We start from the raw sequence: 18,322 nt of genomic DNA on the forward strand, positions 1-18,322 counted from the left end.
ACAGAACATCTAACAGAACGTCTAACAGAACAACTAACGGAGAACATCTAACAGAACGTCTAAGAGAACATCTAACAGGGAACATATAACAGAGAGCATCTAACAGAACATCTAACAGAACAACTAACAGAGAACATCTAACAGAACATCTAACAAACATCTAACAGATCAACTAACGGGAGAACATCTAAAAGAGCATCTAACAGAACATCTAACAGAGAACATCTAACAGAGCATCTAACAGAACATCTAACAGAGAACATCTAACAGAACATCTAACAGAACATCTAACAGAACGTCTAGCAAACATCTAACAGAACATCTAACAGAGCATCTAACGGAGAACATCTAACAGAGCATCTAACAGAACGTCTAACAGAACATCTAACAAAACGTCTAGAATAACATCTAACAGAACAACTAACAGAGAACATCTAACAGAGAACGTCTAACAGAGCGTCTAACAGAACTTCTAACAGAGCATCTAACAAAACGTCTAACAGAACATCTAACAGAACAACTAACGGAGAACATCTAACAGAACATCTAACAGAGAACATCTAACAGAGAACATCTAACAGAACATCTAACAGAGCATCTAACGGAGAACATCTAACAGAGCATCTAACAGAACGTGTAACAGAACATCTAACAGAGAACATCTAACAGAACATCTAACCGAAAACATATAACAGAACATCTAACAGAGAACATCTAACAGAACATCTAACAGAACGTCTAGCAAACATCTAACAGAACATCTAACAGAACGTCTTACAGAACAACTAACGGAGAACATCTAACAGAACGTCTAAGAGAACATCTAACAGGGAACATCTAACAGAGAGCATCTAACAGAGCATCTAACAGAACATCTAACAGAGAACATCTAACAGAACATCTAACAGAACGTCTAACAGAACATCTAACAGAGAACATCTAACAGAATGTCTAACAGAACATCTAACAGAATGTCTAACAGAACATCTAACAAACATCTAACAGAACAACTAACGGAGAACATCTAACGGAACGTCTAACAGAACATCTAACCGAACATCTAACGAACATCTAACAGAACAACTAACAGAGAACATCTAACAGAACGTCTAACAGAACATCTAACAGAACGTCTAGCAAACATCTAACAGAACATCTAACAGAACGTCTAACAGAACAACTAACGGAGAACATCTAACAGAACGTCTAAGAGAACATCTAACAGAACATCTAACAGGGAACATCTAACAGAGAGCATCTAACAGAACATCTAACAGAACAACTAACAGAGAACATCTAACAGAACATCTAACAAACATCTAACAGATCAACTAACGGGAGAACATCTAAAAGAGCATCTAACAGAACATCTAACAGAGAACATCTAACAGAGCATCCAACAGAACGTCTAACAGAGAACATCTAACAGAACGTCTAACAGAACATCTAACAGAAAATCTAACAGAGCATCTAACAAAACGTCTAACAGAACATCTAACAAACATCTAACAGAACAACTAACGGAGAACATCTAACAGAGCATCAAACAGAACGTCTAACAGAACATCTAACAGAACATCTAACAGAACATCTAAAAGAAAACATCTAACAGAGCATCTAACAGAACGTCTAGCAAACATCTAACGGAGAACATCTAACAGAACATCTAACAGAGAACATCTAACAGCGTCTAACAGAACGTCTAACAGAACATCTAACAAAACGTCTAGAATAACATCTAACAGAACATCTAACAGAACAACTAACAGAGAACATCTAACAGAACATCTAACAGAACAACTAACAGAGAACATCTAACAGAGAACATCTAACAGAGCGTCTAACAGAACGTCTAACAGAACATCTAACAGAGCATCTAACAAAACGTCTAACAGAACATCTAACAAACATCTAACAGAACAACTAACAGAACATCTAACAGAGCATCTAACAGAACGTCTAACAGAACATCTAACAGAGAACGTCTAACAGAACATCTAAAAAAAACATCTAACAGAACATCTAACAGAATGTCTAACAGAACATCTAACAAACATCTAACAGAACAACTAACGGAGAACATCTAACGGAACGTCTAACAGAACATCTAACCGAACATCTAACGAACATCTAACAGAACAACTAACAGAGAACATCTAACAGAACGTCTAACAGAACATCTAACAGAACGTCTAGCAAACATCTAACAGAACATCTAACAGAACATGTAACAGAGAACATCTAACAGAATGTCTAACAGAACAACTAACAGAACGTCTAACAGAGAGCATCTAACAGAACATCTAACAGAACAACTAACAGAGAACATCTAACAGAACATCTAACAAACATCTAACAGAACAACTAACAGAGAACATCTAACAGAACGTCTAACAGAACATCTAACAGAACGTCTAGCAAACATCTAACAGAACATCTAACAGAACATGTAACAGAGAACATCTAACAGAATGTCTAACAGAACAACTAACAGAACGTCTAACAGACATCTAACAGGGAACATCTAACAGAGAGCATCTAACAGAACATCTAACAGAACAACTAACAGAGAACATCTAACAGAACAACTAACAGAGAACATCTAACAGAACATCTTACAGAACATCTAACAGAGCATCTAACAAAACGTCTAACAGAACATCTAACAAACATCTAACAGAACAACTAACGGGAGAACATCTAAAAGAGCATCTAACAGAACGTCTAACAGAACATCTAACAGAGAACATCTAACAGAGCATCTAACAGAAAGTCTAACAGAACATCTAACAGAGCATCCAACAGAACGTCTAACAGAGAACATCTAACAGAACATCTAACAGAATGTCTAACAGAACATCTAACAGAGCATCTAACAAAACGTCTAACAGAACATCTAACAAACATCTAACAGAACAACTAACGGAGAACATCTAACGGAACGTCTAACAGAACATCTAACCGAACATCTAACGAACATCTAACAGAACAACTAACAGAGAACATCTAACAGAACGTCTAACAGAACATCTAACAGAACGTCTAGCAAACATCTAACAGAACATCTAACAGAACGTCTAACAGAACAACTAACGGAGAACATCTAACAGAACGTCTAAGAGAACATCTAACAGGGAACATCTAACAGAGAGCATCTAACAGAACATCTAACAGAACAACTAACAGAGAACATCTAACAGAACATCTAACAAACATCTAACAGATCAACTAACGGGAGAACATCTAAAAGAGCATCTAACAGAACATCTAACAGAGAACATCTAACAGAGCATCTAACAGAGCATCCAACAGAACGTCTAACAGAGAACATCTAACAGAACGTCTAACAGAACGTCTAACAGAACATCTAACAGAAAATCTAACAGAGCATCTAACAAAACGTCTAACAGAACATCTAACAAACATCTAACAGAACAACTAACGGAGAACATCTAACAGAGCATCAAACAGAACGTCTAACAGAACATCTAACAGAGAACATCTAACAGAACATCTAACAGAACATCTAAAAGAAAACATCTAACAGAGCATCTAACAGAACGTCTAGCAAACATCTAACAGAACATCTAACAGAGCATCTAACGGAGAACATCTAACAGAACATCTAACAGAGAACATCTAACAGAGCGTCTAACAGAACGTCTAACAGAACATCTAACAAAACGTCTAGAATAACATCTAACAGAACATCTAACAGAACAACTAACAGAGAACATCTAACAGAACATCTAACAGAACAACTAACAGAGAACATCTAACAGAGAACATCTAACAGAGCGTCTAACAGAACGTCTAACAGAACATCTAACAGAGCATCTAACAAAACGTCTAACAGAACATCTAACAAACATCTAACAGAACAACTAACAGAACATCTAACAGAGCATCTAACAGAACATCTAACAGAGCATCTAACGGAGAACATCTAACAGAGCATCTAACAGAACGTGTAACAACATCTAACAGAGAACATCTAACAAACATCTAACAGAACAACTAACGGAGAGCATCTAACAGAGCATCTAACAGAACGTCTAACAGAACATCTAACAGAGAACGTCTAACAGAACATCTAAAAAAAACATCTAACAGAACATCTAACAGAATGTCTAACAGAACATCTAACAAACATCTAACAGAACAACTAACGGAACGTCTAACAGAACATCTAACCGAACATCTAACGAACATCTAACAGAACAACTAACAGAGAACATCTAACAGAACGTCTAACAGAACATCTAACAGAACGTCTAGCAAACATCTAACAGAACATCTAACAGAACATGTAACAGAGAACATCTAACAGAATGTCTAACAGAACAACTAACAGAACGTCTAACAGAGAGCATCTAACAGAACAACTAACAGAGAACATCTAACAGAACATCTAACAAACATCTAACAGAACAACTAACAGAGAACATCTAACAGAACGTCTAACAGAACATCTAACAGAACGTCTAGCAAACATCTAACAGAACATCTAACAGAACATGTAACAGAGAACATCTAACAGAATGTCTAACAGAACAACTAACAGAACGTCTAACAGGGAACATCTAACAGAGAGCATCTAACAGAACATCTAACAGAACAACTAACAGAGAACATCTAACAGAACATCTAACAGAACATCTAACAGAACAACTAACAGAGAACATCTAACAGAACATCTTACAGAACATCTAACAGAGCATCTAACAAAACGTCTAACAGAACATCTAACAAACATCTAACAGAACAACTAACGGGAGAACATCTAAAAGAGCATCTAACAGAACGTCTAACAGAACATCTAACAGAGAACATCTAACAGAGCATCTAACAGAAAGTCTAACAGAACATCTAACAGAGCATCCAACAGAACGTCTAACAGAGAACATCTAACAGAACATCTAACAGAATGTCTAACAGAACATCTAACAGAGCATCTAACAAAACGTCTAACAGAACATCTAACAAACATCTAACAGAACAACTAACGGAGAACATCTAACAGAGCATCTAACAGAACGTCTAACAGAACATCTAACAGAGAACATCTAACAGAACATCTTACAGAACATCTAAAAGAAAACATCTAACAGAGCATCTAAGAGAACATCTAACAGAACGTCTAGCAAACATCTAACAGAACATCTAACAGAGCATCTAACGGAGAACATCTAACAGAGCATCTAACAGAACGTCTAACAGAACATCTAACAGAACAACTAACAGAGAACATCTAACAGAGCATCTAACAGAGCATCTAACAAAACGTCTAACAGAACATCTAACAAACATCTAACAGAACAACTAACGGAGAACATCTAACAGAGCATCTAACAGAACATCTAACAGAGCATCTAACGGAGAACATCTAACAGAACGTGTAACAGAACGTCTAACAGAACACACAGTGTCCTATAGATGGAAAGCAGATCTCTTACATGATGCAGCTGTTTTGTTGTTAACAATTTTTACATTTTGAGAGCTTTTCAGTTCATCTGCTGCCTGTTATTGCATACATGAACACACACACACAACACACATCAGTGCCCTTATCCCTATCTCGCTCTCAGGTCACAAGACTCTGCTCAGTGGGATTTCTGGGAAGTTCTGCAGTAGAGACCTGGTTGCCATCATGGGACCCTCTGGGGCCGGGAAGTCCACACTCATGAACATCTTGGCTGGATACAGGTGTGTTCACTGTGTGTTTGTGTGTGTGTGTGTGTGTGTGTGTGTGTGTGTGTGTGTGTGTGTGTGTGTGTGTGTGTGTGTGTGTGTGTTCACAGCAGGTGAACTGGTGGTGATTAACACAGACTGGTCAGACTGGTGGTGGTTCTCATGTCTTGGCTTGACAGATTGAAATAAATTAATTACAGCAGATTGAAGGTGATGTTTTTAATTGAATCGGTACTGAAATTTATTAATTTTGGCGTGGTGGTGCAGTTGTTGGTGCAGTCACCTCACAGCAAGAAGGTCCTGGGTTCAAGCCCCGGGGTAGTCCAACCTTGATGGGTCATCCCGGATGGTCCTCTGTGTGGAGTTTGCATGTTCTCCCCGTGTCTGCGTGGGTTTCCTCTGGGGTCTCCGTGTCCTCCCACAGCCCAAAGACGTGTAGGTCAGGTGAATCAAAGACATGTAGGTCAGGTGATTCAAAGACGTGGGTCAGCTGAATCAAAGATATGTAGGTTAGGGGACTCAAAGACATGTAGGTCAGGTGATTCAAAGACGTGGGTCAGCTGAATCAAAGATATGTAGGTTAGGGCAGTGGTTCTCAACCTTTTTGGGGTCCTGGACCCCCTGCGTATTTTTGATCTACCCTGAGGACCCCTCCACCTGATCTTGGGGGAGGGGGTTGCAATTTGATAGAAACAGTAGAAACTGCATTTTAAATTGCATTATAACATTTATTCACTCTTTGGGGCAAAAATAAGAGCTTTCAGTTGTAACTTAGATATAGTTAACAAAACAGAATTCTTATGCAGTAACTTTCAGATATATGTAACAAAACAGAATATGTATTCAGTAACTTTCAGATATATGTAACAACAGCATTTTTATGCAGTAACTTTTAACAATGCAAACGGGAGCGAGATCTCTTATTAAAGTACAATAAATTACACTTGTGAAACAGATGTAATTAGAGAAAAAAGTCCTGTTATCCTTTATAGTTTAGGTAGATAAAGGTCTCAGTCACATTTGAGTAAAATAATCCTATTTCTATAAATGTCATAGGATCTTTTTTTTAAAGATATTTTATTTTCACAGACCCCTTGCAATTACACCACGGACCACTAGGGGTCCGCGGACCCCCGGTTGAGAAACACTGGGTTAGGGGACTCAAAGACATGTAGGTCATGTGACTCAAAGACATGTAGGTCAGGTGAATCAAAGACATGTAGGTCAGCTGAATCAAATATATGTAGGTCAGGTGACCAAACACATGTAGGTCAGGTGACTCAAAGACATGTAGATTAGCTGAATCAAGACATGTAGGCAAGCTGAATCAAAGACATGTAGGCCAGCTGAATCAAAGACATGAAGGTCAGGGGACTCAAAGACATGTAGGTCAGTTTAATCAAAGACATGTAGGTCAGCTGAATCAAAGACATGTAGGTCAGGTCACTCAAAGACATGTAGGTCAGGTGAATCAAAGACATGTAGGTCAGCTGAATCAAAGACATGTAGGTCAGGTCACTCAAAGACATGTAGGTCAGGTGAATCAAAGACATGTAGGTCAGCTGAATAAAAGACATGTAGGTCAGCTGAATCGGCGTTACTAAACTGTCCCTAGGTATGACTGTGTGTGTGTGTGTGTGTGGGCCCTGTGATGGACTTGCGGCCTGTCCAGGGTGTCTCCCTGCCTGCTGCCCAATGACTGCTGGGATAGGCGCCAGCATCCCTGCCACCCTGAGGTCAGGATAAGTGGTTCGGATAATGGATGGAATATGAGACCTGGAGCAGAATGGGTTTGTAAAATGTCTTCAGTGAGGAAGAGAGAGATGACATTTTCTCATTGCAGGTTAATCATTTTACACAGTTCTTCTGAGTTTTGGGCTCCAGTCTTCTTTGCTTGACATTAGATGACTGGTTAAAGAGCAGTTTAAACCCCACAGCACTAATGAGCTAGCATGGAAGACACTACTTCCTGTTATCACTCTTGGCTCGTTGCCACATCAAAATAAAACAGAGCCATCACTGATTTTACTATCTACAACTATGTTTAACCTGCTGTGCTGAGACCAGACCAGCACCTTTACATATTGTCCCCCTTTAAATTCCTTTTACATCCAGTTCCCTTTTGTGCAGTTTATTTGAATGCAAGTGAAATAAGAACGTTTCACTGAAGGAAACCACACACATGCCACGCAGATGTTAACTCTGAAAAATGTAGATTTCATTTAATCTGCATTGGAGTTGTTGTTGTTTTCCTTCCTAAAGCCTGCAAAAGAATGGCTTCCTCGTAGGTTTTGGTTACATTAGCCTTTTCACTGCTGCTCTGGCCCTTCTGTTGTCTACGGGTCAAAATGACCCACAACAGTGCTTAGCAGCAGAGAAAAGACTCGAAATATTCTCTTTTCAACCTGAAATGTGATGACTTTTCCTGCAGTGAGCCTAACAGTAGAAACAGTGAAACATGGGTTTGTTCACATTTCCGTGCAAGCTGTACACCACTAGGGTACTAAGATTGTCTTAGGGTCATGTGTGACCCTAAGACAATCTTACCCTTAACACTAGGGTAGTATACAGGATGTGTGCACAACACAAGGCCTAAGTCTGTCTCTTCTCTTGTCCAGTGTGCACCAACACATACCCTGCTCACCATGACGGACATCGCTGACATCATACAGGACCAGTCTACATTCAGTGTCCTTGCGTAGTATTTTTCGTTATCTCCACAGTCACTGCCATGTGCTTCTGGTCTGCAGGGAGACTGGGATGAAGGGTCAAATCCTGATAAACGGACAACCCCGTGACCTGCGCTCATTCAGGAAGGTTTCCTGTTACATCATGCAGGATGACATGCTGCTCCCACACCTCACTGTACAGGAAGCTATGATGGTGAGGAGACACACACACACTCACACCAAAACGCTACCATCTCCTCTTATCTCATCATCAGCCACTTTTCCGGGGTTGGGTCGCGGTGGCAGCAAGCTAAGTAGGGCCCTCCAGACGTCCCACTCCCCAGCAACGCCCTCCAGCTCCTCCTGGGGGTTCCCAAGGTGTTCCCAGGCCAGATTGGACATGTAGTCCCTTCAGCAAGTTCTGGGTCTACCCAAGGGTCTCCCCCCAGTTGGACATGCCCGGAAAACCTCCAAAGGAAGGCGCCCAGGAGGCATTCTAATAAGATGCCCGAACCAACTCAACTGGCTCCTTTCGACGCGAAGGAGCAGCGACTCTACTCCGAGCTCCCTCCGGATGTCTGAGCTTCTCACCCTATCTCTAAAGCTGAGCCCAGACACCCTACGAAGGAAACTCATTTCAGCCGCTTGTATCCATGATCTCACCCTTTCAATCACTACCCAAAGTTCATGACCATAGGTGAGGGTTGGAACAAAGATTGACTGGTAAATTGAGAGCTTTGCCTTCCGGCTCAGCTCCCTCTTCACCACAATGGTCAAGTACAACGTCCACATTATTGCTGATGCTGCACCAATCCACCTGTAAATCTCCTGCTTCATCCTACCCTCACTCGTGAACAAGACCCCAAGATACTTGAACTCCTACACTTGAGGCAACAACTCATTCTCAACCCGGAGGGAGCAATCCACCATTTTCCGGTAGAGAACCATGGCCTCAGACTTGGAGGTGGTGACTCTCATCCTGGCTATTTCACACTCAGCTGCAGTTCGCACTGGAGGTCACATTCTGATGAAGCCAACAAAACCACATCATCTACAAAGAGCAGAGATGCAATTCTGGGGTTCCCAAAATGGACACACTCCTCACCTTTGCTGTGCCTTGAGATCCTGTCCATGAATATCACAAACAGAATCAGAGACAAGGGACAACCTTGGTGGAGTCCGACACCCACTGAAAACATGTTTGACTTTGTGCTGAGAATGCGGACACAGCTCTCACTTTTGGTTATACAAGGACCGGATGGCTTGTAGCAACTGCCCTGGTGCCTCATACTCCCGCAGTACCCCCCACAGAGGGCCCCAGGGTACATGGTCATAAGCCTTCTCCAAGTCCACAAAACACATGGAGACTGGCTGGTCAGACTCCCATGCCTCCCTCAGCACTTCCACAAGAGTAAAGAGTTGGTCCGTTGTTCCACGGCCAGGACAGAATCCGCATTGTTCCTCCTAGATCCAAGGTTCAGCAATCAGTCAGAGTCTCTTTTCCAGCACCTTAGAGTAGACTTTCCCAGGGAAACTGAGCAATATGATGTCCCAATGTGGAGCACACCTTCCAGTCCCCTTTTTTAAATATGGGAACCACCACCCCAGTCTGCCACTCCACAGGTACTGTCCCCGACCTCCACGCGACACTGAAGAGGTGTGTCAGCCAAAGCAGCCCAACAATGTCCAGAGCCTTCAGCTTCTCAGAGTGAATCTCATCCACACCTGGCGCTTTGCCACTGAAGAGCTTCTTAACTACCTCAGAGACCTCTGCCAGGGATATGGTTGGGGCTTCCCCTGAGTCTTCGGACTCTACCTCCTCCTCTGAGGACGTGTTAGTCAGGTACAGGAGCTCCTCAAAAGTGTTCTTTCCACCACTCGACAACATCCCCAGTCCGGGTCAGCAGTTCCCCTCCCCGGCTGAACAGTCAGGCCCGGCTCCCCCTTCAAAGTCCTCCCACACCCGAGTTTTTTGCTTCCGTGACCGCCGAAGCTGCAGCCCTTCTGGCCTCCTGGTACCTGTCGACTGCTTCAGGAGACCCCTGGGCCAACCAAGCCTGAAAGGCCTCCTTCTTCAGCCTGATGTTTTCCCTCACTGCCAGTGTCTACCAGCGGGTTCTTAGGTTGCCACATCAACATGCACTGATGACCTTATGACCACTGAACATGGCCCACTCAGACTTCATATCCCCAGCCTCCCTCGGGACACACGAGAACTTCTGGAGGTGGGAGTTGAAGACCTCATGGACAGGGGCCTCTGCCAGACATTTGTGGTTCTCCCTCACTACACGTTTGGGTTTGCCAGGTCTGTCCAGCAGCCTTCCCCACCATCTGATCCAACTCACCACCAGGGGTGATCAGTTGACAGCTTTGCTCCTCTTATCACCCGAGTGTCCAAAACATACGGCCGCAGATCTGATGATACTTATGTTCGAACATAGTGTTTGTTATGGCCAATCCATGACTCGCCCAAAAGTCCAATAACAAGGCACCGCTCGGGTTCAGTTCGGGGAGGCCGTTCCTCCCAATCACGCCCCTCCAGGTTTCTCCATTGTTGCCCACGTGACTGTATAAGTCCGCCAGCAGAACTATAGAGTCCCCAGGCGCCTTGGAGGCCTAGGAGTATCCGGCCTCCAAGAAGGCTAGATACTCCAAACTGCTATTCAGTGCATAAGCACACACCACAGTCAGAGCCTTCCCTGCAGCGACTCGCAGTCATATAGAGGCGACCCTCTCATTCCCCAGGGAGAACTCCACCATGGCGGTGCTCAACCGGGGACTTGTGAGTATCCCTATACCCACCCGGCGCCTGTCACCTTGGCCAGTTCTGGAAAAGTAAAGTGTCCAGCCCCTCCCCAGGAATTTGGTACTAGAGTCCATAGTATGTGTGGAGGTGAGCCCAACTATATCTAGTTGGTACTGCTCCACCTCCCGCACCAGTTCAGGGTCCTTCCCTGCCAGAGAGGAGTCATTCCACTTCGGCCTGCATTGCACCCTATCCCAGTGCTCATCTCCACGTGTGGTGGGTCCACAGGGTGGTGGCTCCATGTTGTTTTTTCAGGCTGGGCCCGAACGGGCCCCATGAGCCAAGGCCCAGCCACCACACACTCGACAGCGAGCTCCCTTCCTAGATCTGGCTCCAGGAGGGGCCCCGGTTTCCCTTTTCCGGGCGGGTTGCTGTAGTTCTGCTGGTGTTATTTCATTCGGTTTCTTGGGAATCGCTCTTAGTCTGGCCCCTCCCCTGGGACCAATTTGCTTTGGGAAACCCTGCTTTGGGAAACCTTCCTGACAACACAGCTGCCAGGATCACCGGGACACCCAAAGCCCTCCACCACGTTAAGGTGGCGATTCTCGGAGGGGATGCAAACTTAGTGAAAGATTAATTCCTGTTCTCTGGTATCATGTGGAATGTGACACTGTGGAAAAGCATATGATCTGGCATGACACCCTGTTGTTTTCTCTTGTCTCCAGTCAAAGTATCAGCCAGTCATATTTGTTGACACTTTTCTTTTAGGTATCAGCCAATCTGAAGCTACAGGAGAAAGTGGAGGGACGCAAAGAGCTGGTAAGTGTTCAGTCAGACCCTTTTCCTCTCATTCTTTAATCACTGTTTACTATAATATGTCAGTACTGTTAGAGGTACTTTTGTCTGTGTACCATGTGTATCAGTATATACTGTGGTACTATGTTAGCACTGTTAGAGGTACTGTTGTCTGTGTACCATGTGTATCACTATATACTGTGGTACTATGTTAGTACTGTTAGAGGTACTGTTGTCTGTGTGCTAGTGTCCTGATGCATGCTCAGTAGTCCAGGTAAGGATGTCACAGAAAGGTGAGTCAGTTCATGTGGGCACAACATGTATTGAGAGAAACGTGTCAGTACTCATCTGTGTCCTCTTCAGTCTCAACTGACTGCAAGTGTCTCCACCATATCATATACTTGCATGTCTGTGTGTTACAAGACTCCATTATATCAGTACAATCAGTTAAAACACAATTCAGAATCATATATACATATGCCACTAGACAGGCAACAGAAGGCCGGTTTTCACTTCCTAAGCCAAACACTGATTGTCTGAAGCATCCAGTAGAATACAGATCAATGAAAGCATGGGATTTCTTACCACTGCCCATGACTAAACTGACACAGAAATCACTATTTAAATAGCAAATAAAGAAACACCTTGGAACATTATATTTGTGGGATGCAAAATACATGGTCATACGCATACAGGACAGGGTAAGGTGTGTTTGGAACTGAATTCTATAGCCTGGATGGTCTCAACAGTTTGCACATTGGAATGATTTGTCTATGTCTCTTTGCTGTTGGATGATGACTCATGTGTACTGTAAAGGTTAATGTAGGTTTTTCTATTTTTGTTTCTTTTGTTTTTGTTTTTCTCTGTCTTGTTTTTAAATGTATGTATTAAATGTATTGTTTTTATGTGGATCCCAGTAAGACTAGCGGTGCTTTAGGGCACAGCTAATGGGGATCCCGATAAATAAACAGATAAACAGATAAATACCAAAGAACGTGCCAGAGGAGGTCGCAGTGGGGCAACGACCGGGGTTTCACTCCTGCCTAAAACAACTGTGGGCGGTCAAAATGACGGCCGGTGTTTAAACTCTATATTGTGCCAAGATAAATACCCAGCTGAGATATTAATGCATTACATATGTTAATGTGTCTGTTATGAAACTAACTGACACCAAAATTAACATTTTAACAACTTTAATACTATTTTAAACAATTTAAAATGGCCGCTGTCCAACGCCTGTAAACACTGCAGTGCCTCAGTGGTAGTCATGGTGCGTCTGTAACGGCGTCTGTACCCAGACATGTTGGACATAATCACACATCAAGTTTAGACTACTTCTCTGCACTGGAGGGCGCTAGTGTGTTTCTAGGACACAGCAATGAACTTCACCAAGGAAATGACGCCACCAACACACGTCATAAATATTGACATGACACCCACCATCACGCGCAGATTACGAGACGGTCATGTTGACCGTCCATGGTCGTTTTAGGTAGATCTGATCATAATTTTTTTTGTGCGATTGATCTAAAACTCGTTTTCATGTAGATATATGCAATTTTAGGAGCCCCCAGGGAGCGGCAGATCTGTATCTGTTTTATCACAGTTATCAAACTTTGAAAATTGGTGGTTCTAGTTTAAGAGCATGTGCTTGCTGTGTGGACCAGAGGACACTCTTGTCCCAAGGGACAGCTGGGGCTTCAGCAGAGCCTAAATGGCAACCTTATCTCTGGGGTCCACATCCAGCGGGAGTGGGGTGCAGCCCAGTTTACTGGACCTGTACGGCATGTTTTTAGTTGTTTGGAAGCAAGATTCCACAAAATATCACAGTAGGTTGGACTCCCTGCATCTGCTCACTAAAAGCTACCTCACCATGACTACCCCAGACTCTAACGAATATACGTCACCAACTCCAACGTATTAATTACCACAACAGACACTACTGACTAAATACCCCATGTAGAACATTGTATTTGTTCCAAGACATGTTTGATATGTAACAGCCACCGTACTAAGGTAACCACCTACTACTGCTGTTCATTCATCCGTCGCAGCGACGAGGACCGTCTAGTCGTCCTGTGATGGGTGACTGATGACTTGGGTGATGATTAAAGTGAGGAAGAGTTGCGCATCATCAACCCCACTCTCTCGTCCGAGACCACCTACTACCAATGGCAAGACTAGCGAGACTGCTGGCAATGAAGACAGATGCAGATTTTTCCTCAGGGTTTCTTCCCGGAGCCTTTCCTGTAGACAAGTGCACCTGCAAGGCAGCGGACGTCTGAAATCAGAGTTGTCCTTCTCCTAGATGAACTGCCCGACAGGCTAACGAGCCTCATCTACTCGGGTCTGAAATCAGAGTTGTCCTTCTCCTAGATGAACTGCCCGACAGGCTAACGAGCTTCATCTACCCGGGTCTGAAATCAGAGTTGCTCTTCTTCTAGATTGACTGCCAACCAAGGCTAATGAGTCCAATCGACCCACCCGGTTATACCGCCGGGAACCCGGTCGCCCCAACAACAAGAGGTACCACAAGAAGGTGCCGCTGCGGACACATTTGTGTAGGAGCGGCCATATGCTAAGGTCCTGATGGACCCGCGCGATCACTACACCAGGAAGCGAGAGGCCACGCACCGCTTCGCATTCCTTTTGGCAGGTAGGACATCTGGCGGTTACATAGGCGAGAGTTTGGTAAGATTAGCAGAGGTGCCAGTTATACAAATCGTTCTGTTGTTCCAATTAATAAATTTGTTAAATGTTCTCCAGTGCCTGACCACTTGTCATCCTACACCCTACTCACTATATCTACCACACTGACTGATCAGTGAAACAGTTGAGACACATACTTATCAAACTCCACGTCTCAGTCGCTTTCAAACCCCAAAACAAGCTGTGCCAGAAATTGGTCCACCCCAATACAGTGTAGCTGTTAAGTGCCAGGAGGATTGCCGTGACTTGTACATTGGGGAAACTAAACAGACGCTGGCCAAGAGGATGACACAACACAGGAGAGCTAACACGTCAGACCAGGACTCCACAGTCTACACCATTTACAGGCCAGGACTCCGCAGTCTACACCATCTATAGACCAGGACTCCACAGTCTACACCATCTACAGTCCAGTGGCCACTCTTTCAAGGATAGGAATGTGCACATCCTTGATAGGGAGGAACACTGGTTTGAACAGGGAGTCAAAAGAGGCCATCAATGTGAAGAGGGAACGACCATCCCTGAACCGAGGGGGGGGGGGCTAAGAGTACATCTGTCACCATCTTACAATGCTGTGATTGCAACTATTCCCCAACCCTCTAAACAGTACACATGACCATTGTAACTCTAGTTAATGGTCACACCCATATTTGCATATGAAACTGGTCATTGGTTTTGGGTCGTTATGCCACTATTATTTATAAGGGTGGGGACACCTGCAGTCAGGTGAGGACACTGTATTGTTTATAAGTGTTGGGACATCTGCAGTCAGGTGAGACTGAAGAGGTCACTTAGGTGATGATGAAACGATTCTGCCAATAAACGTTGTGCCCAGATTCAACCTTCTGTGATCATGTGTATCAGTATGTACTCTGGTACTGTGTGGGTGTATTTTTGTTTACTCGTGTATGTTTGTGTGTGTTTATATACGTTGTGTGTGTGTGTGTGTTTATATACTTGTGTGTGTGTGTAGGTGAAGGAGATCCTCACAGCTCTGGGGTTGTTGGACTGTTGTAAGACGCGGACGTCTCATCTGTCCGGCGGTCAGAGGAAGAGACTAGCCATTGCTCTGGAGCTCATCAACAACCCACCAGTCATGTTTTTCGATGAGCCCACCAGGTCAGCTTACCCCAACCAGTACCAGGAAGTGTGTTTGTGGACCGTGTGATGAGGTGCGGGCATGTTGTGGACTGGAGGGGAATGTCGCTGAAAGGTTTTCCTAGCTTTCATCCTTTCCTCCGTTGTATCCTCATATCAAGACTAAGGTTAAGCTTTCCACAACCTTCCATTACACCGCTCTGTGGTCACTTTCACTGTGGTAACTAAGCTCGTTAAGCATTTACACATTGTGGAAATATTAGTAGGCTTGTTTCACAATTAGTCTCCTGCCAACTCATTGAAACTCTCAGCTGTGTTCACAGCAGGTTGAATCGGTTCATCTGGAAACAGCGTTTATTGACAGATACGTTTCATCATCATCTAAGTGACCTTCCATCCATCCATTATCCAAGCTGCTTATCCTGCTCTCAGGGTCGCAGAGATGCTGGCGCCTGTCCCAGCAGGTGGCCTCTTCAGTCTCAGCTGACTGCACGTATGCCCACCCTTATAAACAATACAGTGTTATTCTGCTTCCAGTGTGGGAAGATGACAGCACGAATTCACGGCAGTCTCGCCAGTACCATCCATGCATGGTCTTTGTCCACGTCTGCATCTAAGTTTGTCTTCGTTTGGTGGCCAGGAGAGCTGGCGCTGGATCGGCTGAGGGAGCCTGGTTTGCTACGTCCTGTGATCCCAGGGCCCACGGCCCTGCCTGGAGCTGTGCCCGAAGAGGAAACACCGAGGGCAGTCTGACAGGACGCAGAAGCAGGGCAGGCTAAGCTAATTGCTAACCCATGCAGACTGGTGGTTCCAACCGTTATCCTGGCTGGCGTTCGTTCCCTTGGACAGTGATTTCTTTTTTTTGGGTTTCGGTATATTCATTCATTCATTCATTCATCATCAGCCGCTTCTCTGGAGCCAGGTTGCAGTGGCAGCAAACTAAGTAGGGCACTCCAGACATCCCTCTCCTCAACAACGCCCTCCAGCTCCTCCTGGGGGATCCCAAGGCGTTCCCAGGCCAGATTGGACATGTAGTCCCTCCAGCGAGTTCTTGGTCTACCCCGGGGTCTCCTCCCAGTTGACCGTGCCTGGTAAACCTCCAAAGGAAGGTGCCCAGGAGGCACCTTTCGACACGAAGGCACAGCGGCTTCATTCCAAGCTCCCTCTGGATGTCCGAGCTCCTCACCCTATCTCTAAGGCTGAGCGCAGACACCCTACGGAGGAAACTCATTTCAGCCACTTTTATCCACGATCTCACCCTTTCAATCACTACCCAAAGTTCATGACCATAGGTGAGGGTTGGAACAAAGATTGACTGGTAAATTGAGAGCTTTGCCTTCCAGCTCAGCTCCCTCTTCACCACAATGGTCAAGTACAACGTCCACATTATTGCTGATGCTGCACCAATCCACCTGTAAATCTCCTGCTTCATCCTACCCTCACTCGTGAACAAGACCCCAAGATACTTGAACTCCTTCACTTGAGGCAACAACTCATTCTCAACCCGGAGGGAGCAATCCACCATTTTCCGGTAGAGAACCATGGCCTCAGACTTGGAGGTACTGACTCTCATCTCGGCCATTTCACACTCAGCTGCAAACCGCCCCAGTGTGTGCTGGAGGTCGCGTTCTGATGAAGCCAACTAAACCACATCATCTGCAAAGAGCAGCGATGCAACTCTGAGGTTCCCAAAACGGACACACTCCTCACCTTTGCTGCGCCTTGAGATCCTGTCCATGAATATCACAAACAGAATCAGAGACAAGGGACAACCTTGGTGGAGTCCAACACCCACCGAAAACATGTTTGACTCTTTGCCAAGAATGTGGACACAGCTCTCACTTTGGTTATACAAGGACCAGATGGCTTGTAGCAACTGCCCCGGTACCCCATACTCCCACAGTACCCCCCACAGAGTGCGCTGGGGTACATGGTCGTAAGCCTCTCCAAGTCCACAAAACACATGTAGACTGGCTGGTCAAAGTCCCATGCCCCCCTCAGCACTTCTGCAAGGGTAAAGAGTTGGTCCGTTGTTCCACAGCCAGGACAGAATCCACATTGTTCCTCCTGGATTTGAGGTTCGACAATCGGTCGGAGCGTCCTTTCCAGCACCTTAGAGTAGACTTTCCCAGGGAGGCTGAGCAATGTGATGCCCCGATAATTGGAGCACACCCTCTGGTCCCCTTTTTTAAATATGGGAACCACCACCCCAGTCTGCCACTCCACAGGTACTGTACCTGACCTCTACGCGACACTGAAGAGGTGTGTCAACCAAGACAGCCCAACAATGTCCAGAGCCTTCAGCATCTGAGTAGCTTTTTAACTACCTCAGAGACCTCGGCCAGGGATATGGGTGGGGCTTCCCCTGAGTGTTCTTTCCACCGCTCGACAACATCCCCAGTCCGGGTCAACAGTTCCCCTCCCCGGCTGAACACAGCCTGAGTCAAGCCCTGCTTCCCCTTCCTGCGTTGCCGGATGGTTTACCAGAACTTCATTGAGGCCAAATGAAAGTCGTCCTCCATAACCTCGCCAAACTCCTCCCACACCTGAGTTTTTGCTTCCGCAACTGCTGAAGTGGTAGCCCTTCTGGCCTCGCGGTACCTGTCTGTTGCTT

General features: G+C 44.8%; 1 protein-coding gene across 2 annotated transcripts in view; it reads left to right on the top strand.

The window, feature by feature from the left end:
- abcg1 (ATP-binding cassette, sub-family G (WHITE), member 1) overlaps positions 1 to 18,322 on the top strand; it is a 68,953-nt gene that overhangs the window by 27,651 nt on the left and 22,980 nt on the right. For both annotated transcript variants that reach the window (XM_056283705.1, XM_056283706.1), the window contains exons 3-6: positions 5,589 to 5,706; positions 8,442 to 8,574; positions 11,875 to 11,925; positions 15,584 to 15,729. In XM_056283705.1, coding sequence (XP_056139680.1) covers positions 5,589 to 5,706; positions 8,442 to 8,574; positions 11,875 to 11,925; positions 15,584 to 15,729 — 448 coding nt within the window. The remainder of the gene's footprint in view (positions 1 to 5,588; positions 5,707 to 8,441; positions 8,575 to 11,874; positions 11,926 to 15,583; positions 15,730 to 18,322) is intronic.

This window comes from Lampris incognitus, chromosome 7 (assembly GCF_029633865.1).
Source record: "Lampris incognitus isolate fLamInc1 chromosome 7, fLamInc1.hap2, whole genome shotgun sequence".
Lineage (NCBI taxonomy): Eukaryota > Metazoa > Chordata > Actinopteri > Lampriformes > Lampridae > Lampris > Lampris incognitus.